At 33.9% G+C, this 22,203-nt stretch overlaps 5 protein-coding genes across 8 annotated transcripts; 3 read left to right on the plus strand and 2 right to left on the minus strand.

Annotated features, from left to right (window-relative positions):
- Nucleotides 1–882: 882 nt before the first annotated feature.
- LOC104793539 (methylmalonate-semialdehyde dehydrogenase [acylating], mitochondrial) lies at nt 883–5,720 on the plus strand. Its single transcript, XM_087460061.1, has 19 exons — nt 883–1,464; nt 1,559–1,635; nt 1,723–1,794; nt 1,889–2,050; nt 2,133–2,211; nt 2,299–2,453; nt 2,560–2,623; nt 2,951–3,030; nt 3,203–3,268; nt 3,540–3,590; nt 3,678–3,829; nt 4,157–4,247; nt 4,381–4,461; nt 4,679–4,756; nt 4,838–4,873; nt 4,977–5,020; nt 5,105–5,183; nt 5,273–5,363; nt 5,455–5,720. Exons 1-19 carry the CDS (start codon nt 1,446–1,448, stop codon nt 5,559–5,561), a joined length of 1,584 nt encoding a protein of 527 aa, XP_087316187.1. The 5' UTR covers nt 883–1,445; the 3' UTR covers nt 5,562–5,720.
- A 240-nt stretch (nt 5,721–5,960) lies between these two features.
- Nucleotides 5,961–6,778, plus strand: LOC104709307 (glycine-rich RNA-binding protein 8-like). The gene is made up of 2 exons (XM_010425947.2): nt 5,961–6,275; nt 6,369–6,778. The coding sequence occupies exons 1-2, from the start codon at nt 6,018–6,020 to the stop codon at nt 6,624–6,626; spliced, it is 516 nt and encodes a 171-aa protein (XP_010424249.2). The 5' UTR covers nt 5,961–6,017; the 3' UTR covers nt 6,627–6,778.
- A 6,022-nt stretch (nt 6,779–12,800) lies between these two features.
- On the plus strand, nt 12,801–19,049 carry LOC104793544 (dynamin-related protein 3B). Of its 3 annotated transcripts, none has more exons than XM_010519912.3 (20): nt 12,801–13,393; nt 13,495–13,777; nt 13,882–13,910; nt 14,025–14,126; nt 14,379–14,447; nt 14,612–14,671; nt 15,073–15,186; nt 15,525–15,573; nt 15,671–15,780; nt 16,368–16,460; nt 16,578–16,670; nt 16,755–16,892; nt 17,144–17,257; nt 17,339–17,434; nt 17,587–17,629; nt 17,804–17,943; nt 18,040–18,186; nt 18,389–18,441; nt 18,533–18,632; nt 18,712–19,049. In XM_010519912.3, exons 1-20 carry the CDS (start codon nt 13,022–13,024, stop codon nt 18,841–18,843), a joined length of 2,337 nt encoding a protein of 778 aa, XP_010518214.2. In that variant the 5' UTR covers nt 12,801–13,021; the 3' UTR covers nt 18,844–19,049. The 3 variants fall into 3 exon arrangements, 2 of the variants coding, with proteins under 2 accessions (XP_010518214.2, XP_087316198.1); XM_087460072.1 differs by having other exon boundaries at nt 12,837–13,393; nt 14,620–14,671; XR_015562698.1 differs by having other exon boundaries at nt 12,853–13,393; nt 16,368–16,464.
- A 140-nt stretch (nt 19,050–19,189) lies between these two features.
- Nucleotides 19,190–20,779, minus strand: LOC104793556 (uncharacterized). Of its 2 annotated transcripts, none has more exons than XM_087460077.1 (4): nt 20,383–20,779; nt 19,941–20,112; nt 19,657–19,773; nt 19,190–19,516 (listed from the first exon to the last, which is right to left on the minus strand). In XM_087460077.1, exons 1-4 carry the CDS (start codon nt 20,490–20,492, stop codon nt 19,343–19,345), a joined length of 573 nt encoding a protein of 190 aa, XP_087316203.1. In that variant the 5' UTR covers nt 20,493–20,779; the 3' UTR covers nt 19,190–19,342. The 2 variants fall into 2 exon arrangements, with proteins under 2 accessions (XP_087316203.1, XP_087316205.1); XM_087460079.1 differs by having other exon boundaries at nt 19,608–19,773; nt 20,383–20,651.
- Nucleotides 20,780–21,255: 476 nt separating this feature from the next.
- Nucleotides 21,256–21,643, minus strand: LOC147950006 (uncharacterized; the record flags this gene model as incomplete). The annotated part of the gene is made up of 2 exons (XM_087511852.1): nt 21,256–21,423; nt 21,563–21,643. Coding segments are annotated over 2 exons (249 nt in total), but the record flags the coding sequence as incomplete, so codon positions are not given.
- Nucleotides 21,644–22,203: the final 560 nt, after the last annotated feature.

Consider the following 22,203-nt stretch of genomic DNA (forward strand, 5'->3'; position numbering starts at 1 on the left):
CCAATCAATTGAGTTCTATGTATACCGGAAATATGTTTTACTGTGACAGTGATGGTGATGGTGATAGTAGTTGTGGTTACAGTGATGATAATTGTAAAGGATAAAATATAGGCAATCTAAACGACCGAATTAAACGCACATCGAAAACAAATGCTATATCCTAAAAACACAACATAGACAATCCAAACTACTGAATTAAACGCACATCAAAAAGAAATGCTATACCCTAAAAGACACAACATAAGCAACCCAAATGACCAAATTAAACGCACATCAAAAACAAATACTATACCCTAAAAGACACAATCTAGGCAACCCAAATAACCAAATTAAACGCACATCAAAAGCAATTTTATATTCTAAGAGACACAACATAAGCAATCCAAATGACCAAATTAAACGCACATCGAAAACATATAATATATAAATTGTTTACGTATTTATATTTATAACTGAATTTCTGTAAATATAAATTATAAATAAGTTTGAAACTTGAGAATAATATTAAAAAATGAAATAGTATGAATAACATATAAATCATTTGGGTATTTTCAATTGTTGTCTTATATATTGTACAAATAATTTTATAATTTTAGGTACATATTAGTTTGTGAATAAATATGGCTTGTTTTAATATATTCAAATCACAACATAAAAGAAAATAAAATTTATAATTTCTAAATGAGATTTTGAAATATAATCAACCTGTGCTAAAAAAAAAATACTGTAAAAAGATACAAATAAAATAAATGTAAGCAAAAAAAACATTAAATGGAAAGAGGAGATTTTAGAAATTTGACTTCATCACTTGTAACTGTTGGTCATACAACAAAGTTAATTTAGTCATTAATATATATAATATAGGGAATATGAGGGATTGATGGTTAGAGTGGTTAATTAGTGAATTATAGATTTTTTTTGAGTTATTGCTGCCAAATTCTCTTTGAAGATCCCAGTTTTATTCAACTTAAAAATTTCATTTCTTTTAATGTTATGCAAACATTTGCAGCCTAATTTTATAGCAAAATTATTCAACTTATTCATCTACTGTTTTGAAGATGAATAGGTTGAATAATATCCAACCTAATTTTATTCAGCTTAATATTTTCAACTTTTTCAATTTAAAGCGACCATTTGTAAATCTCTCAATTTAATTGCAAGAACAAACAACACAAACGTCTCATGACAGTCATGAGAGAGAGTCAAACTTAAGAATCCCGAGTCTTTTGTCCCCAAAAAAAAAAAAAAAAAAAAAATCGTAACTTTTTTATAGATCTAACGGTTTTATATCTAACCACGTGGCAATCAACAACGAAGATGAACGATCAACACTGAGTCAGCACTCAGTCATCACTCCAATCCAAAACGTATATGCTTCTCTACCAGACGACACCAAACTACTACGATCAAAGTATCAGCAACACCAAATCAATCAATCGAAGAAGATGTTGCTACGAATCTCTGGTAAACTCTCAATTCTCTTTTTTGTTATTCTTAATCGTAATCTCGAGACTTCGATACCATCGATGCTAGTTTTGTTGTACTGTGTTTTTTCCAGGTAACAGTCTGAGACCTTTGAGACCTCACTTTCTCGCTCTTCGTAGCTCTTGCTTATCAACTTCAATGGACCCTCCGGTGAGTTCTTGGGTTGATCTTGATGTGATTTTTACTGGGTTTGATTTTTTTTTTTTTTTTGATCATATGATTCTGTTTTCAATTCAGAGAGTACCAAATCTTATTGGAGGTTCTTTTGTTGATTCTCAATCATCTTCACATATCGATGTTATCAACCCTGTAAGCTCTTTTAATCTTTTTAGTCCATTTGCGAGTGTTCTTAGTATAAAAAGGTTTGAACTTTGAATTCGATTTTTCGTTTTACTTGAATTAGGCTACACAAGAGGTTGTTTCCAAAGTTCCATTGACTACTAATGAAGAGTTTAAGGCGGCGGTATCCGCTGCGAAGCAAGCGTTTCCGTTGTGGAGAAACACGCCGATTACTACCAGGCAGCGTGTTATGCTCAAGTTTCAAGAGCTTATACGCAAGAATATGGTAAACTGCTACTTGGTTTAGGTTGTTTTTTTGATATCTTGACATGTCTTTGGCTGAAAGTTTGAATCTTTTTTTTGTGTAGGATAAACTTGCTATGAGCATTACGACCGAGCAAGGGAAGACGTTAAAGGATTCCCATGGTGATATCTTCCGTGGGTTAGGTTAGTTTTTTTCTTTTCTTACTGTAGGTTTGATTTATATGATTGACAAGCAGAGGAGAACCTTACTGATTAGTTTTTGGTACGCAGAGGTTGTGGAGCATGCCTGTGGAATGGCCACTTTACAGATGGGTGAATATGTTCCTAATGTGTCTAATGGAGTTGATACATATAGTATTAGGGAGCCATTAGGTGTCTGTGCTGGCATTTGTCCCTTCAACTTTCCAGCCATGATTCCTTTATGGGTACCATGCTAATGCCCTTTTATGATAACAGATATGTATATCCTTAATTGTTTATGATTCTCTCTTCCATGAAGTCCGAGTATTTACTGTGTGTTTGTTAGTGCAGATGTTTCCAGTTGCAGTGACATGTGGTAATACCTATATTCTTAAGCCATCAGAGAAGGATCCTGGTAAAGTACTCAAATTTTGTTACCCTTATCCCTTGGGATTATTTTACTAACTAATGGTCACTCCTGTCATGTTTCATTGATGAATGAAATTTTCAAGATTTATAGACTTTCTGATCATGTCTTATCATGAGTGAACATTCACCTTTCTAGCAATGCCATGTGATGCGCTGAATGCTCTTAGATATATCACATTTTCTATATTAGTTAACCGTTGTCCACTATTGAAACGAAGTTCTCTTCTAGTGATGGATTACTGTTAATAAACATATATAGAGAAAACAAAATGTGGTATTGAAACTGGTTGTTAATGTTACTTGCTTTGGGCAGGTGCTTCTGTAATACTTGCGGAATTGGCAATGGAAGCTGGATTACCTGACGGGGTTCTCAATATCGTTCATGGCACTAATGTAGGCTATTTCAAAAATTCTCGCTTAGTTTTCTATTTGTAGTAGGATTTAAATTGTTGCAGAGAGGATTCCCCTTAAAACTGTCCCAAAATGTAATACAGTATGTAGAGATTCCGCAGTATTACCTTCACCTCTTTTTCATTAACAATAATAATGCTTCTCTACATGCCAGGATACTGTGAATGCTATCTGTGATGATGAAGATATAAGAGCTGTTTCTTTTGTTGGGTCGAACACAGTAAGTATATCTTTTGTTGTGCTCTTTTATAGCATGTAGACTTGGGTTTGCGGTTGACCAAGTTATGATTGATAATATTTATAAAATTACATCTAGTCAAATTCCTGTGTAATTAGTTCAGCTAGATAACATAACATACTACTCTATTGCAAAGATAGCTAAATTATACCTTTAAACTCTTCTAAATCTGATGATGGTAGAATTGATTTTCTTCTGAGCTCAAATTTTTGGTTTAACTTGTGTATTCCGTATGGAATTGTTTTGTTTAAAGGCTGGAATGCATATATATGCAAGAGCAGCAGCGAAAGGCAAACGTATTCAGGTAACATCTTGCGTCTTTTCCCCTGTAAAATTCCTCCTCAGTATTAGAGACTAATAATGTCAAATTGCTTATAAAATACTGACTCAGTCAAATATGGGGGCGAAAAATCATGGACTTGTCTTGCCTGATGCCAACATCGATGCCACTTTAAATGCGCTACTTGCTGCTGCGTTTGGTGCCGCTGGACAGAGATGCATGGCACTGAGTACAGTGGTATTTGTAGGAGATGCAAAATCATGGTACTGCTAACTTTCTTTCCTCTATATTCAAATCACTCTAACAAGTTTTAACCTTCTCCAGTATCATATATTCATTTTTCTTGTGATAAACACGCTTGCATGTAACCCTTTTTCCATCCGGAGGTTTTGGAATTCCACAACCTTACTATGCATAAACCATATATAAACATATTTGGGCAACACTTCTTTTATTAATTTAGAATGACAGACAACTGTTTGTTGACCTGGATTTAAAAGCTTAGTAACTGAAGAAGCTGTGTGAGGCCAGTTGATTTTCATTTGATAGTATAAAAAAGATTAGCTTTTAACTTGTCTGATACTAACCAGGGAGGATAAACTCGTAGAACGAGCAAAAGCCCTTAAAGTCACATGTGGGTCAGAACCAGATGCAGACCTGGGTCCTGTGATTAGTAAACAGGTATTTTTGTGCTCAGACCTCTGCCTACTGGTCATGACTACTGCTGAACTTACGTGTGTAATGACCATGTTTAGTGTTGTGTTTGTCTGTTGTTTGATATATATAACGTATTGCTAAATTTTTATATGGCTAGGCCAAAGAAAGGATATGCCGCTTGATTCAATCTGGTGTGGAAGATGGTGCTAAATTGCTGCTTGACGGAAGAAATATTGTGGTATTTACACAATCTCCTAAGTTACTGCTGTTGCAACAGTCTCATCATGTCTTAAATACAGTCCATTTTTTTACGAAATAGTAATCATCACGAACTACAGAAATATATTGGTCTCGTTGTGTTGGATGATATCGTTGGATTAAAAATCTTTGTGTAATCTTGAAGTCAACAATGGATTAGTCCGAGAAGTTTATACATCTTCTCTCCTAACAAACAGGTTCCAGGATACGAGAAAGGGAATTTCATCGGTCCTACCATTTTATCTGGTGTTACTCCAGACATGGAGTGTTACAAGGTATGATTATTCTGTACTTCAGCAAAATAATCCATAGTCTGCTTGAAACTTACATTTCTTTTGTCCTTTGGCACATTGCAGGAGGAAATCTTTGGTCCCGTTCTTGTATGCATGGAGGTCAGATTGGAACAAGATAGTTTTATTCCAATCATTTCATTCACTTTTTTATATATTCGTGTGATTTTATGACCTCTGATGCCCTTTTGACATTCATTTACAGGCAAGCAGCTTTGATGAGGCCATATCCATAATAAATAAAAACAAGTAAGCACCCTTTTTTTTATATCTCAATACTAATATTATTCCTCGCATGTTTTCTCAACAATTTGGTATTCACGCTTTCAACAGGTATGGGAACGGTGCTGCGGTTTTTACTTCGTCGGGGGCAGCAGCAAGAAAGTTTCAGATGGAAATTGAAGCAGGACAGGTATAAAGAACTTAGACCTGATAAAATACTACAGTTTTTGTATACAACACTAGGTTGACCTGTCTTTTGTTGTGGTTAAATGTTCCCAGATCGGTATTAATGTTCCAATCCCGGTTCCATTACCGTTCTTCTCCTTCACTGGGAACAAGGCCTCTTTTGCAGGAGATCTTAACTTCTATGGTAAAAAGATTGTCATCAAAACTAAACAGAAGAAGATGTATGCATACTCTTTCTCTTGGCTTATATACTCGAGTTTGGAATATTGTTGCAGGCAAAGCAGGAGTGGACTTTTTCACTCAGATCAAGACAGTGACACAACAGTGGAAGGATATTCCAACTTCAGTATCTCTTGCAATGCCTACTTCGCAAAAGCCATAACTACAGCCAATTTCATTTGAACCCTTTGTTTGTTCTTTTTTTTTTTTTTTGTCACTATGATAAACTGGTAGTCAGCTAAATTATCATGGGGAAAATAACAAAATAAAACTTCATATTTGCATAATTCATGAAATAAAATCTCAAATGAGTAATTATCTATGTGTGACGTTGCTTGAGTTGTTTTAGACACATAAAAATAAAGTCTAGGATTTGTAAAATACTTAATACTACTATACTAGACGTTAATGTGTTTCTTCCTTCACAATTCCAAATTCAAAAATCCCAAAAAAACGATTTAATCTAGTATTAGGAGAATTTCGAGGTTTCATTTGACTTTCATCGAAAAAACAATCAAATACACATGAACCTCTTTACCTTCCCAATCATCATTTAGTAGAAACTAGTTCCAACAACGACACTTGTTTCAAAAAAAAGTTTACAAGTAGCATTTACCACATGCATAAATTAGATAAAGACTTGAAAGCTTCTCACATTTTCTATAAATTGACTGAACTGTTTCTTACCCCCATCACTCACAAATCGTTATGTTCTTTACTTAGAAACTACCAACTTTTGTATTTCATCTTTCTTTCAGCAATGGCGTCGTCGACAGATGTCAAGTTCACGTGCTATGTTGGCAACCTTGAGTCGGACACAGATGAAAAAGATCTTGAGAATGCATTTTCTCAGTTTGGCGACGTCATATATTCTAGAGTTCGATAATCTTTTTCACTTTTCCCGCATTGGTATTGAATGAATTCTTGATTCATCTATAATATATATTTTTTTTCTTTCTTTGTTTGACAGGTCATTTACGAAAGAGATGATGAGGATTATGATTATGACTATGATTATGATTCTGACTACGAATGTGCGTTTTCGGTCTCCATGACAATAAGAAAGGTATATGGATTTGTTAGTTTCAAAGATGAGAAATCCATGAAAGATGCCATCAGGGGAATGAACGGTAAGAAGCTCGGTTCAAAGACCATTAATGTGCAAGAGTCTCACTCATCTCGGAGGAGTCGTCTTCCTGCTGGACGTGCTGGTTCAAAAAGGGTTTAGATCAAATATGGTTATATACGAAATATAAGAAATAAGGTGTTAAAGTCCTTGTAACCAATAATGATCAATCAATATTTATTGAAGGTTGGTGCTTTGAATAAAATAGTACAATTGAGAAGTTTATTCATAAAATCTCTCTTTTATTTTTCAAATACATGGAAACATATTGACATGATAAAAATTAAAATGAATATTAAATCTTGAAATAATGAATTATTATCATTATTCTCCAAGTAAGTATCATATCATACTATCATTTGTGAAATGGAGGCATAAAAAAATAAATATGATGAACTTAAGTTTTCTTTATAATTAATGAAATGATTTTGACATGCTATTTTAAGAAAATAAAAATGATATTGACTTGCATAAAATAAATCTTAAATCTGGAAAATAATAATTTCTATCCATTATGAATATTTAGTTGACTAATTAGGAACCATTTAATATTTTGTTAAGAGCATGGAGATTTGCTTGTATATTTTGTATTTTTTGTTTCTTGAAAATTTCACACATTTTTTTCTAGAAAATTGTAATTAGCTTGAGATCATGTACAATGCTTTATGAACTATCATAAGGATCATGAACTAATGTCAACCACCATATCCTTATACTCTTTTGTTGAATTGGATTATACAATATGATTATCATTGACTTTATTGATGATTTGTGATTCATGATAGATTTTTCACTAACCAATTTAGTTATGATTTTCCTAATTGAAATATTGTATGGGTGGTTAAGTGTTACAACACCAAATCACCTTCGGGTGGTATTGGAGGCGAGAATGTGAAAGAATTTATTAGAAAAGAATTAATGACATAATTCATAGATTTTCTTGTATTGTAAAAGATTTTCAAATCTTTCTTTGTGATTCTAACTACTATAATTTGTATCATTTTATTAGATTTGAATAGAATTTTAATAGAATTGAAAATGGATAAATTCTTCTAGTTTCCATCTAACAAAATAGTAGACTAGTTTCAAACAACAGAAACAAATTGAAAATGGATAAATTCGCTCCTTCATCCTCTATCCACGAAGGCTAGGAGTTAAAAATTCAACAGAAACAAACACTACAATAGTTTATTAGAGGGTGAATGTCATGAAAACCCACTTTGGATGTGAGTTCTGTCACAAAAACCTACTTTCCACTCATGGTATACTTTCCCAAGTTTTTTGCTTATGTGTCCACTTTCCTTTTACATTTTTGCTCTTACTAACAACTTACCTCTCTTTCTCTCCTTCTTTTCTCTCTTTTTCTCTTCTTTTTTGTTGTTAACACTTTAACAAAGTAAAATATATTTATTTGTTATCATAAAACAAATTTCCTCTTTATTTATATAAAATATGTTATGATTATATATTTTCTACATTTTAAGATACATATTGCTATATTTTTTATGAATTTTTAGATTATACAGTATCCATCAGTCGTTGAACATTTGTTCAATTATAAGTGGATAATCAATTGCAGTATTGTTAATAGATAGTTACTTGTGTTTATTCATACAAAATATACATACATAAATTTGGTTAGATCTTTATCCATAGCATCCATAACACAACATAGACCAAATAAGTACAAAACCCTTTAATTCTAAATTTTAAATCATAAAACATAAACCCTTGAACCTAAAACCAAAACTATTCACTTTAAAAAAAAAAACAAAGTTTAGTGGATAGAAAAACTATGGATAGGTCTCCATGGATTTACAAAGCATATCTAGACATTAAGCTGAAGAATAGCAGTTGAATGGTGGCTATGGATGTGATCATGTGGATATTTTTTTGTGGATACCAATGTAGACAGACCAAATAATCATCATACAACATCCACACAATTAAATCCATAGACACCATGAGCTCCTTGCTTCATATTTTGTGTTGGTCCAGAAACATATACACTCATAAGTGGTTAATAAACAAAATAAAAATTAACAACATTGATTTATTTAGAACATTGAATATCAATCATGTGGATTAGTAGTTATGGATACTTATCTTATAATATCTTGCTCATTCTTTACATGAGCAGAAATTTGTCCAAGATAAATTAGCCACATAGATTTCTTTTAGCTAAATGTTTTTGTACTATTTTTCAGCTAGAAGTAGGTATATTAGAACTTAGAAGTGTCACTAGAAGCATACTACACAATAAACATGGTCATTATTAATCTCAAAGCCTATCCACCAAATTCTGACCACGTGGACAAGCAATCCAGATGAAATTTATTGACAAGTTTGTTGCATGTTCAAACATCACTATAGTTTAGCCACTTAGATGTCTTTTAGCCAAATGTTTTTGTACTATTTTTAAGCTAGAATTAGAGATATTAGAACTTAGAAGTGCCACTAGAAGCATACTACACAACAAACATGGTCATTATTAATCTCTAAGCCTATCCACCAAACTCTGACCACGTGGACAAGCAATCCAGATGAAATTTATTGACAAGTTTGTTGCATGTTCAAACATCACCATAGTTTAGGGTTTAGACTTTAGATGGTATATAGATTCAATGTCTATGTTTTGAGTTCAAGTTGTATTGTCTAAGGTTCAAGGTGTAGGATTTAGGGGTTAAGGTTAAAAGTTTAGGTTTAGGTATGTGGATGATGTGTCTATATTTTTAATTCATGGTTTAGGATTTAGGGTTCAAGGTGTATGGTTTAGGGTTTAGGATTTAAGATTTAGGGTATAAGGTTTACGTTTTTGGGCTTATATGGATTTAGTGTCTATGTGGTATTAGGATTTAATATTTAGGGTATAAACCCTAAACCCTAAACCCTAAACCCTAAACCCTAAACCCTAAACCATAAACCCTGAACCCTAAACCCTAAACCCTAAACCCTAAAAGAAATCCTTCTAGCTGGAAAATAGTACAAAAACATTTAGCTAAAAGAAATCTATGTGGCTAATTTATCTTGGACAAATTTCTGCTCATGTAAAGAATGAGCAAGATATTATAAGATAAGTATCCATAACTACTAATCCACATGATTGATATTCAATGTTCTAAATAAATCAATGTTGTTAATTTTTATTTTGTTTATTAACCACTTATGAGTGTATATGTTTCTGGACCAACACAAAATATGAAGCAAGGAGCTCATGGTGTCTATAGATTTAATTGTGTGGATGTTGTATGATGATTATTTGGTCTGTCTACATTGGTATCCACAAAAAAATATCCACATGATCACATCCATAGCCACCATTCAACTGCTATTCTTCAGCTTAATGTCTAGATATGCTTTGTAAATCCATGGAGACCTATCCATAGTTTTTCTATCCACTAAACTTTGTTTTTTTTTTAAAGTGAATAGTTTTGGTTTTAGGTTCAAGGGTTTATGTTCTAGGATTTAAAATTTAGAATTAAAGGGTTTTGTACTTATTTGGTCTATGTTGTGTTATGGATAATATGCTATGGAGAAAGATCTAACCAAATTTATGTATGTATATTTTGTATGAATAAACACAAGTAACTATCTATTAACAATACTGCAATTGATTATCCACTTATAATTGAACAAATGTTCAACGACTGATGGATACTGTATAATCTAAAAATTCATAAAAAAATATAGCAATATGTATCTTAAAATGTAGAAAATATATAATCATAACATATTTTATATAAATAAATAGAAAATTTGTTTTATGATAACAAATAAATATATTTTACTTTGTTAAAGTGTTAACAACAAAAAAGAATAGAAAAAGAGAGAAAAGGAGAGAAAAAGAGGTAAGTTGTTAGTAAGGGCAAAAATGTAAAAGGAAAGTGGACACATAAGCAAAAAACTTGGGAAAGTATACCATGAGTGGAAAGTGGGTTTTTGTGACAATACTTTAGGAGAAAGTGGGGTTTCATGACATTTGCCCTTTATTAGATGTAGCAATTTTATTTAATGCAAAACTTGAAAATTAAAATCTATCTATCAATGAACTTTTAAATCGTAAGTAAATGCAATACTTGTTCAGAATACACATTATATTCCCTTCTTAAAGTCTTCATTCGACTTAAGTAATTCGTGTAAGTCTTATTGTTGGATAAGCTTGAATTATACAAGAAGATTTCCTAATCGAGTTATGTTTAGGAAATAAGGATTACATATGTCTAGGAGTTATCTAGACACAATGTATTTCCTATTAGGAATTGGTTTTAGTGTTTTATATAAAAGGGGACTTAGGGTCTGCAGAATTACTTAGAGTTTTGGTGAGAGAGATTAACATTGAGAGATTGTGTGAGCTTGAAGTTTTTGAGTTATTTTTCTTTGAGCTAATAAAGAGAGTTATTCTTTTAAACATACTTGTGATTTGATCTTTCTTGCTAAAACAAAAGTTGGTATCAGAGCTTTTTATTTAGCATTGGTAGTATCTTTGTCTCTAGCGTAGCTTTACTTATCGAACCGTTTTTGTCACTCCACCCCCGTTTGATAGCTTCAACTAATATAGCCTGCAACTCTTGACACCTTCATATGTCCAAGCATTATATGGATTTTTCTTGGTTTTTGTTTTTGTGTGCGACCCTTCTCCGTTATCCATTCTAAAGAGAAAAAAAACAAAAAAAAAACATAAAGAAATTAATAAACATGGGAGTGTAAGTAACTATATAAAATTAAAACAGAGAACTTACGAAGGATGACTCTGGTTTTCTTCAAATTGTTTCGTGAGATGATAGTTGTTTGTTTTGCTTTTGAGAAGTGAAAGGATCTCCAATATTATATAGGAGAAGTAAGTGTAACAAATACTACTTTTTAGGGATTTTATGATATATGATTGATAAGAGTGTATGGTAATTTAAAATTTGAAAATGTAGAATATCCATAAAGAATATTTAGTTGATAAAATTTTACCAAATCACAATCTGAATTAAAACAAACACTAATAACGTCTCTCATTTAACAATAATAGTCTCATTTTCAATATCTCGATGTTTAAAGACGTATGTGTCAAAGGATGGAGGATGGAGGTAAAGTGGTAAGTTGGACGGTGGTTATCAAGTTTCCGGGACCATCCTAAGGATGAAGGTAAAGTGGTGAGAGAGATGCTTTTTCCGTCGTACGAGCACTTGGTGTTGTCGCCATCATCTCTCAATTGTCTTCGTCTTTCTTCTTCTTTTCCTTCTTCCTCTGTTTTTTTTTTTTTTTTTTTTTTTTAATGTTCCTGCTCTGTTACCCTGTCAAAGGTTCTGCAGAGAATTGTATATCTTCCTCATTCATCACCAAACAATATATATACATAGAGGGATATGTTGCCCTACGAGAATATTACATACGTGCTATACAATGGTAACTCTAAGCGATAAAGGAAAGGTCTTCTAACATGGTCCAATAGTATGCTCTGTACGCAATATCCAATTAGTTCCCAGATCAAGGAGATCAAAGTAAAAGACGTTAAATAGAATCACATACCAATACATGATTCTATTTCTAATATTTTGTGAAGGGATCAAAATCACCGAAATTTCTCCAATACATCGGCAGAGAGGAGACAACGACATCGACCAAAAGCAAAACAAAAAACACATGGTTGGAATCGAGATGGTATAAACGAAGAGAATCAATCGAAATAACGCAGCAGATTATTTGAGGAACACTACAAAATATAGAGAGAAAGCCTTCAAACTAGAGCGTGGATGTGTTTTCTGGCCATTTTTTATTTTACGTCCAAAATACTATCCAAATCCCACATCAAAAGGTCAGACTTTTTTCTTCACAATTTGCACTAACAATTCTTTAACATTCTAGTTAAATCAAGTTGCTGTTATAAAATACATAACATCCAATAACACCAGAATTTAATAGCAATGAAAAGTTAACGACTTGAATAACACTGGAATTCAAATGAATTTAAAAGACTACTTAAAAGTACTTAATCCAATAACAGATGAATTTAAAAGACTTGATAAAATGTTTAGTCCAATAACACTGGAATTCAAATGTTTAATAAATTTTTTCACATTCTCCCGTCCAATACCCCCCTAAAATGAAAATTTCTTTTTTTTTTTTTGACAAATGAAAATTTTCTATTTTAAACACTTCAAAATTATACTCATTCCGTTTTAGAAGATGAATACGAAGTATGCTTAAACTTACCAATTAATAATGTTTATTTTTTTGGGACCAAAACAACCAATATTAATTAAATTAAATTTAAAATATTTAAGAAAAACCGATAGAAATTATTAAATGTTTTACAATTGCGGAGGAGATATTATCACCTAAACAGATTTGACCCAACCCAAAAAGATTCAATTTAAACTCTAATTTTTTAACTCTCAAAAGAGTTTCTTCTTCTTCTTCTTCTTCATCACGAACCTCTCTCTTGCAACAAATCTTCTCAAAACCCTAAGCCCTCTTTTCCAAATCCTCTACTTAGATCATTCACTTCAATGTCCGTCGACGATCTTCCTCCGTCTCCCTCGGCTTCCGCCGTTACGCCACTAGGCTCCTCCGTGATTCCGATTGTGAACAAGCTTCAAGACATATTCGCTCAGCTAGGAAGCAAATCGACGATCCAACTCCCGCAAGTAGCCGTCGTCGGGAGCCAAAGCAGCGGCAAATCCAGCGTCCTCGAAGCACTCGTCGGCCGTGATTTTCTTCCTCGCGGTAATGATATCTGCACGCGACGACCTCTCGTTCTCCAGCTCCTTCAGACGAAACCTCGCTCCGAAGGTGGATCCGATGAAGAGTGGGGCGAGTTTCTTCACCACAATCCTGCTAAACGTATCTATGATTTCTCCGAGATTCGCCGTGAGATTGAGGTTTATATATATTCTCATTCATTCATTCTCTTGTTCCAAGTGTTGGTGTAGCTTCTTTGTCACAGATCAGTTTTGATGATGGTTTAAATTGTTTTGTGTAGGCTGAGACTAATAGAATATCAGGAGGGAACAAAGGTGTATCAGATAATCCAATTCGTTTGAAAATATCTTCCCCTAATGTTTTGGATATCTCTCTTGTCGATCTTCCTGGTATCACTAAGGTTCCTGTTGGTGATCAGCCATCTGATATCGAAGCTCGTATAAGAACCATGATCTTGTCTTACATTAAGAACCCTAGCTGCTTGATACTTGCTGTTACCCCTGCTAATTCCGATTTAGCCAACTCAGACGCCTTGCAAATCGCTGGAAATGCTGATCCTGATGGTAAGCTTTTTGCATCATCAAGTCAATTGCGAATTTTATTCATTTCATTTGATATACAGGATTATTCACCTTTCGCTTTTGCATATCAATTTTACTGTCCTCAGGTCATAGAACCATTGGTGTAATCACAAAGGTGTGGTTTCTCTCTTCATATATTTGCTTCTGAAAGTTTCTTGTTTTTTAAGACTTAGCTGTGATGGCAAACTACTCTATTTCTCATGGCTGCTCTATTTTCTCTATGATTCAGTTGGATATTATGGACAGAGGTACTGATGCTCGGAATCACCTTCTTGGAAAAACAATTCCTCTTCGACTTGGATATGTGGGAGTTGTAAATCGTAGTCAGGAGGTAAACCCTGTTTTCATAAAACATTTACAAAATGAATATGATGCATATTGTTGTTGTTCTATCATAATGAGCTTATTTTGTGCTATCATTATACCTCGTCGACTCCTCTTTTACCTTATATATTCTACCTTTAATTAATATGTGTTCGTTGTTACCAAATTATACTATATTCAGTTTGCCTTAGCTCTTGCTCTGTCGCCTCTGCACTTTACCCAACAAAAGAATTTATTTGGGTATTGATTTCCTTAACAGGATATTTTGATGAACCGTAGCATCAAGGATGCTCTTATTGCAGAGGAAAAGTTCTTTCTTAGTCGTCCTGTAAGACTGCTTCATTCTTTCTATTTGCTTTCTCAGTGATACTTTGACTGTTCTGATACGGGATTATTGGTATAGCTGTCCACTAGCTGAAAATCGGACACCTAATTATTTACTTCTGCTTAGATTATATATATATATATTTTTTTTGTTTTCTAACTAAACAGGCTTACAGCGGTCTCACTGATCGTTTGGGTGTTCCTCAACTAGCAAAGAAATTAAATCAGGTATTATCTGCAGTCGATCTTCAAATTTCCTTGTTATGATTATCTTATTATGCAGTCAAGACACAAGCTCCATAAGAGATACTCTTTCTAGGTCTCGTGTTCTAATTGACAGTAAATTGGCTTTTGTATCATGTTTCCTAACCATACGTAGTCTGATTGTGCCATTTCATATAGAAGGAGTTAGGAACTTTAGGATACTATGTTGCTTCTCCTCACTGTATATATTTAAGAAAAATCGGCAACATATGCTCATTATGGTTGTTGATTTCATTTTCATATGGTGAATGCTCTTTCTGTGAATTATTTTCTCCTTTTCTAGAGATGGCTTTTCATAGGTTTCTATTATCTGTAATATTAGAAGCTGTCTAATGGGAGCTAGTCCCTTTTCCATTTTTTTGCAGATCCTTGTCCAACACATCAAGGCAATGCTTCCTACTTTAAAGTCGCGTATCAACAGTGCATTGTTTGCTACAGCAAAGGAGTATGAGAGCTATGGGGATATAAGAGAGTCCAGGGTATGGTTTCTTTGCTCAGTTTTCGTTGTGAACACAATTTTATACATGTATGTGATTGTCTTCTTGACATTTGTGGGAGCCTTTTCAGCTTATTTTGAGTAGAACGAGATATGAATAATTTATATAGTTAGTGTTTGAACGTGTTCAGATATGTAGAGAAAGGTGTCTGGCACAATTACTAGACATTTTTTCTTTTGTATCTAGAAATGCTTTCTAGTTACATTTGCTTCTAATATATACTTGCCTCATAATATGTCATTTAAAACATATAGAAGTTTATCACTGTGGCTATTTAACTTACAGCTTTCTCTGGGTCTGTATTTTTTTGAAATTCATAGGGTGGTCAAGGAGCTCTTCTCCTCAGTTTTCTCACAAAATACTGTGAAGGTAATATCTGAAGATGGGTTCTCTTTCTGTTTAGGCGACAAGTGTTAGTTTCTTAGGTTGGTATTGGTCCTTATCACGGTTTAATTCTGCATAACAGCATACTCATCAACCCTGGAAGGGAAAAGTAAAGAAATGTCTACATCTGAGCTTTCCGGTGGAGCAAGAATTCTCTACATCTTCCAATCAGTCTTTGTAAAGAGCTTAGAGGTTTGTTTGTACATTTTTATAGTTTTCCCTCGATCCTCATCTCAGTTATTAGATGCCTTTTGTTTTGTTGTTCCAAGTTTGTGCATTAGGCTATATCTTAGTTAGGTGATGGCATCATAATTTAATTTAATTTAGGGTATCACTTGTGTTCTTCAACTGGAGGTTCATTTTGTTGCTATTGACATAGAACATATACACGTATGGGTGACTTTCTATATAAAAGATAATTAATTGATTCGTAAAACCATTAACTCTGTGTGAATATCTTAGTATAATTAGTGTGGTTATTGACCTAGAGGGCAGACAGTTCGTTTCAGGTTTTAAGCTCTTGGAAGCGTGCCATGTATGCAGTTTTTTACGAGTAAAATTACTTCAGTTAGAAAAATAATCAGTGTTTTGTTTTTGTGTTTGTTCAATTCCCTGCATCTTTCGAAGTATCTTATCTGCTATCGCTTGAAATTGATCTATATCTCTGCTATATAGTGATCTTTTACATTCCTGTAGCTACTAATGTTGTCAGTGGCTTAGTGCTACTTGGTACGGGTTTAGAACTTAACCTATTTGTTTCCTTCACTATGCTTCTGAAGGAGGTTGATCCGTGTGAAGACTTAACAGATGAGGATATTCGGACTGCAATACAAAATGCAACTGGTCCTAGATCTGCATTATTTGTTCCAGATGTAGGTCTTTATCCCCAAGCCCTGCTTATCAGTACTTTCCACATACTTAAATTGCTTGAGCTTTCTACTTTTAGCTACTCTGATAAGTATCTCTTGTTTTCATTCTCTTCTGCATAGGTTCCATTTGAAGTTCTTGTCAGGAGGCAAATATCCCGTTTATTAGATCCCAGCCTTCAGTGTGCTAGGTTCATTTATGATGAGCTAATAAAGGTGTAATTTATCATGTGCTACGTTATTATACTTACTGTTAAATTTACTTGATCTTGAATTTTAAATAGAAAAATTTCTCTACAGATTAGTCATCAGTGTATGATGACTGAGTTACAGCGGTTTCCTGTCCTGCAAAAACGCATGGACGAGGTTATTGGGAACTTTCTGCGAGAAGGTCTTGAACCTTCACAAGCAATGATCCGGGATCTTCTTGGAATGGAGGTATGCATGAAGAATTTAAGCTCCACGCGATACTGATTGCATGGCCAGTTATGTTAAATATGCTGAGATATCTAAACTATATACTGATTTTTGTTTTTCCTGTCATGCGGGTGGAGTAGCAGGGGCATTAAGTTTGAGATAATCGATTACTCAATTTTACTGAATAGAGCCTCTTTTAAATTTGGATTCTGAATGATGCTGGTTGTGAATGCTGGAAATTCGGTTTAATTTTTTAAGCTTACCATTTGCAGATGGATTACATAAATACCTCACACCCAAATTTTATTGGGGGAACCAAAGCTGTGGAGCTTGCAATGCAACAAGTAAAATCTTCTAGGATTCCGCATCCTGCTACGCGGCCAAAGGTGGGCAATTGTCTTAGCAAAGCATTAATATTGCTTATGTGTTTCTACAATTTTTTTTACATGTTCCTTTTGACTAAACAGGATACAGTGGAGCCTGAGAAGGCAGCGTCTTCTGCGAGTCAAATAAAAACCCGATCTTTTCTCGGCCGGCAAGCTAATGGAAACGTCACTGATCAGGTATGTCATTTTTTTGTTTATGTTATGTGTGTATTTGACTCTGTTACATTTATAGTCTGACTCCTGCTTCCGAAAGCCCATAAAGAGAGTACAAAGATCCAGCTAAAGACTTCTTAAACCATATAACATATTTCCAAAACATTTTTTCACAGGGTGTTCTAGCTGCAGCAGATGCTGAAAAATCCGGACCAGCTGGTAAATGTTATTACATTCATTTTTCAGCGTTTCATGTATGCATAGTTAAATGAATATATGTAGTTCTCAGACGATTTTAGACTGAAATGATAGAATTCATTGTCTAAGGTATGACTTACATACGAGCATACATGTCTGGTCTTTATTTGTTGAAGAACCCAATGCTCTGTGTAGGAAACACCTGGACTGGTTTAGCATCAATGTTTCGGGGGAGTGATGTTCAGGCAGCTTCTAAAAACAACTTACTAAACAAACCATTCAGCGAAGCTGCTCAAGCTATGTATCAGAACTTGTCAACAATCTATTTGAAGGAGGTATAATATCTTGTGCCTTCTCAAGGTCCTCATACTTTCCCAATACAGTAAAATTATTTACTACCTATTCACCTCAAAAATGTTTGGTTTTTGAAGCCTCCAACTGTGTTGAGGTCATCTGAAAATCATTCAGAACAGGAGTCAGTTGAGATTCAGATAACAAAGCTATTATTGAAATCCTACTATGACATTGTAAGGAAGAATGTTGAGGACTTGGTCCCAAAAGCAATCATGCATTTTCTGGTTAGTCTCTCCTCCCTCTTATAAAATATTCACATTGTGGTATTACTTGAGATCTTCAAAGTTTTTAGAAAATTTCAACTGTCAAGCAACGTTCATTGATGACACTTGTAACTAATAGTGTCTGTCGATCTTCTACTCCACCTGAAGTAACTCAGCTGTGAGGGGATTTGTAACTATTTTATGTAATTGATAATATACACAGGTAAATTACTCAAAACGTGAGCTGCACAATGTTTTCATCGAGAAGCTTTACAGGTGATGAAAGAAACCATGTGTCTCATCTGATTTTGTGAATAGTCTTTTTTCTTTTTCTTTTATGAACTAAAAATTCTGGTGGATGGGGCAGGGAGAACTTGATTGAAGAACTCTTGAAAGAGCCGGATGAGTTAGCGATAAAGAGGAAACGCACGCAGGAGACTCTTCGCATTCTTCAGCAGGCTAATCGGGTAAGTTCAAAGGGGTTTGCCTTGAAGAAAATGCAATTTAAACTTGTTAAAATGTGTCTAATTGATATGCTTAAAACAGACATTAGACGAGCTACCTTTAGAAGCGGAATCAGTTGAGAGAGGTTACAGAATTGGTTCTGAAGGGAAACATGAGGAGTTGCCGGGTACAAGAAGATCAAGGACAGAAACTAATGGGAACGGACGGTTCTGATTTGCAGGCATTTCACATTCATTTGGTGATGGAAAAGATTTGTTCTCTCCCCTTGAAATCGGTTGTGCGTGGGGGAGGTATAGTGAAACACATGATTAACAAAGGTTTTGTTGTTGAGGGTATTAGTAGCTTATTTGAAGATGCAACTTATACTTGTTTCTCGGAGCCTTGAGAAGAATAAATAAAATTCCTAATTTCACTCTTCATACCATTATTCTTCAATACATCAAAGTAGTGGTGGGTCACGAAAGAAAAAAAAAATATAACATTAACATTAACGAGCTTGTTGCTTGATTCTATCAGTAAGTTTTTTTTTTTTAAGTGATAGCGGAATAAATCAGTTTGCTTAGGCAGATAGCATAACAGCCAAATTAATCTTTGAGAAGGATCCTTTCAGACTTCAATACAGATCCCATGTAACTCATTTGTAGTTAATAATGTGAAATAAATACAACAACACTCAAGAACGTTCCGTATCCGATGGACGGAAATGAATGTCTCAGTCTTTGTTTGTCTCTGATGAAGCAGGCTTTCCAGAATACTTGTCAGGCCAAACCTGTTTATTCTTCTCGACACTGTTCTGATTTTGAGTAAATATAGTAAGCCCTTGTCTGAATGCTCCAAGCGTAACTCCATTGCCCACCAAGATGCTTGTCACTCCCATTTTCGAAACCTGTTTTTTTTTTTTTTTTAATATTCACACACACACACACACCAAAGATTCAATCTTAGTGCACGCACAAAGTAAAAGAAATAGTCCCTACCACGCGACATAAAGTTCAAACTAGCCACAAAGTAGTAGTTTGTATTAACTGATTTGATGTTTCTGTCCTCATCATCGAAGAAGAGCATCGCAGTAAATGGCACTCCCGTCCTTGTGTGAATCTTCTGAAAATGTTCTGTCTTGTGAGTCCAACTTGAGTAAATTTCCTAAAACAATCCCAGAAGTATTATTATTATTACCCTATGCCATACAGATATCAACAACAACTTCCTATTCCTTTCCAAAACGTTTTGAACTACGGCTAAGACAATGAACCACATAGAAGAAGAGAGAGAGACACAAAGGAGAGAAGAAGAAGATGATTGAAACTAACCTTGGCAACAAACATGGGCTTAATGTTGAGTTTATCAAGAAATGTGATAGCAATATCAGAAGTAGGAGATCTGGAAGCAATAGCCATTTCAATTCCCTTTTCTTTCAGAGCACTCAGTATACCTTTTGCTTGTGGATACAGAGACGGCATTTCGCGTTTCGAAAGGCATTCGCTGAAACAAACGAGTCACACAAATCCATAACATAAAAAAAAAAAAAAAAAAAAAAAAAAACATTCGAAACTAATTTTTAAAAAAGATTCAAACTTCTTCCAAAGCAGTATCAAAAACAAACTGTGTGATCGATCAATTCACACTCTTCTTTAAAACTCTTTACTTTTTCTCCAATTCATACAACTTGATTACCAATTTGACAAAACGAAACAAGTTCCACAAAAATTGGGGATGGAATTTTGAATGAAGAAAAGACTAAGGAAAGGGTACCAGTAAAAAGGCCAGAGAGTGTAATCGAGATCAAAGACGACGAGTCCCGGAAGAATCTGAAACATTCCCATTATTTGCATCGCTTCATCTTTAACCTTCTCGTCCGCCATCTCTTGGCTTCTTCGTTTTCCAATTTTTTTTTTTTTTTTTTTTTTTAACTTAACAAATCCAATCGGAGACGCTAATGGGACATTAGAGTAGACCTGGTCTGGTCCGGGATTAACCTTTCTGCTTCTCTATGGCATTCCCATACGTAAACCTTTAAAATTGAGATCCTAGGTAGATTTTATTAATATTTTAATGCAATACTATTTTTGTTTTTAAAGTGAGCAATGAGATGGTTACAGCTAGGGGAGAGAGTAGCTGTGGATGTCTTAATTTGTCTTCTGCAAGACACAAGATCTCTCTCCTCACATTTTTATTTTTTATTTTAAATTAAAAAGACAATGATCAAAAGATCACTAATGGGCTTGCTCTTAGTGTTACGAAATCGACCCTTATTTATTTGAGTGATTTGCATATACACCTAATTTTTGAAGCAATTCTGGGACTATTTTTACATTATTCACATTAATTTTAGATAACTTTACCCTTAAACTTATAACAATAAGATAATCAAAAGAAGAAAACTAACTATAATTTGAACTATACAATTTTAATTAATAGTTTAGATCTGATGGCCTACATTTAATCTGTTTTTTTTTCTCTATTCTCTCTCTCTCTTTGAAGTGTTTTTTTTTTGTTTCTTTTTTTAATGGATTGTATAGCTTTTTAAGAAATCTTTAGCCTTACAAAATTCACTAGAACAACAACTAAGCCTTACAAAATTTACTAGAACAATAACTAAGCCTTATAAAATTCACTCATTTCGTCTCAAAACAGGCTAAAACCGACAAAAATTTGTTTCGAAGCAGTAAACGGGTTGTTACTACTTCTAGAGTCAAAATGTGTCACAATCCAAAGTATATGACTAATAATAAGAGTTAGAGATGGGTTAGGAGGCTTTAGACAACACTTATATCCATTTCGTCCCAAAACAGGCTAAAACCGACACAACATTGCTTAGAAGCGGTAAACAGCTTTATTAGTGTTTCTAGGGTCAATATATTTCACAAATCAATGTATTTGACTAATTATAATAGTTAGAGATGGATTGGAAGTGTTTAGACAATAATTCTACCATTTTTGTCCAAAACAGGCTAAAACCGACGAAACTTTGCTTTGATGCAGTAAACGGCTTTCGTAGTGCTTCTAGAGTCAAAATGTGTCACAATCCAATGTATTTGACTAATTATAAGAATTTGAGATGGATTAAGAATCTTTAGACAACACTTATACCCATTTTATCCAAAACAGGCTAAAACCGAGAAAACAAGCTAAAACCGACAAAAATTTGCTTAGAAGCAGTAAACGGCTTTGTTAGTGCTTCTAGGGTCAAAATGTGTCACAATCCAATCTAGTTAACTAATTACAAGAGTTAGAGATGGATTAGGAGTCTTTAGACAACACTTATACACATTTCTTCCCAAAACAGGCTAAAAACAACAAAACATTGCTTAGAAGCAGTAAACAGCTTTGGTAGTGTTTCTAGGGTCAAACTGTGTCACAAATCAATGTATTTGACTAATTATAAGAGTCATAGATGGATTAGGAGTGCTTAGACAACACTTATACTCATTTTGTCCAAAACAGGATAAAACCAAGAAAACAAGCTAAAACCGACAAAACTTTACTTAAAAGCAGTAAACGGGTTTGTTAGTACTTTTAGGGTCAAAATGTGTCACAAATCAATGTATTTGAATAACTATAAGAGTTCGAGAT

This window comes from Camelina sativa, chromosome 1 (genome assembly GCF_030686135.1).
Source record: "Camelina sativa cultivar CO46 ecotype springtype chromosome 1, ASM3068613v1".
NCBI lineage: Eukaryota > Viridiplantae > Streptophyta > Magnoliopsida > Brassicales > Brassicaceae > Camelina > Camelina sativa.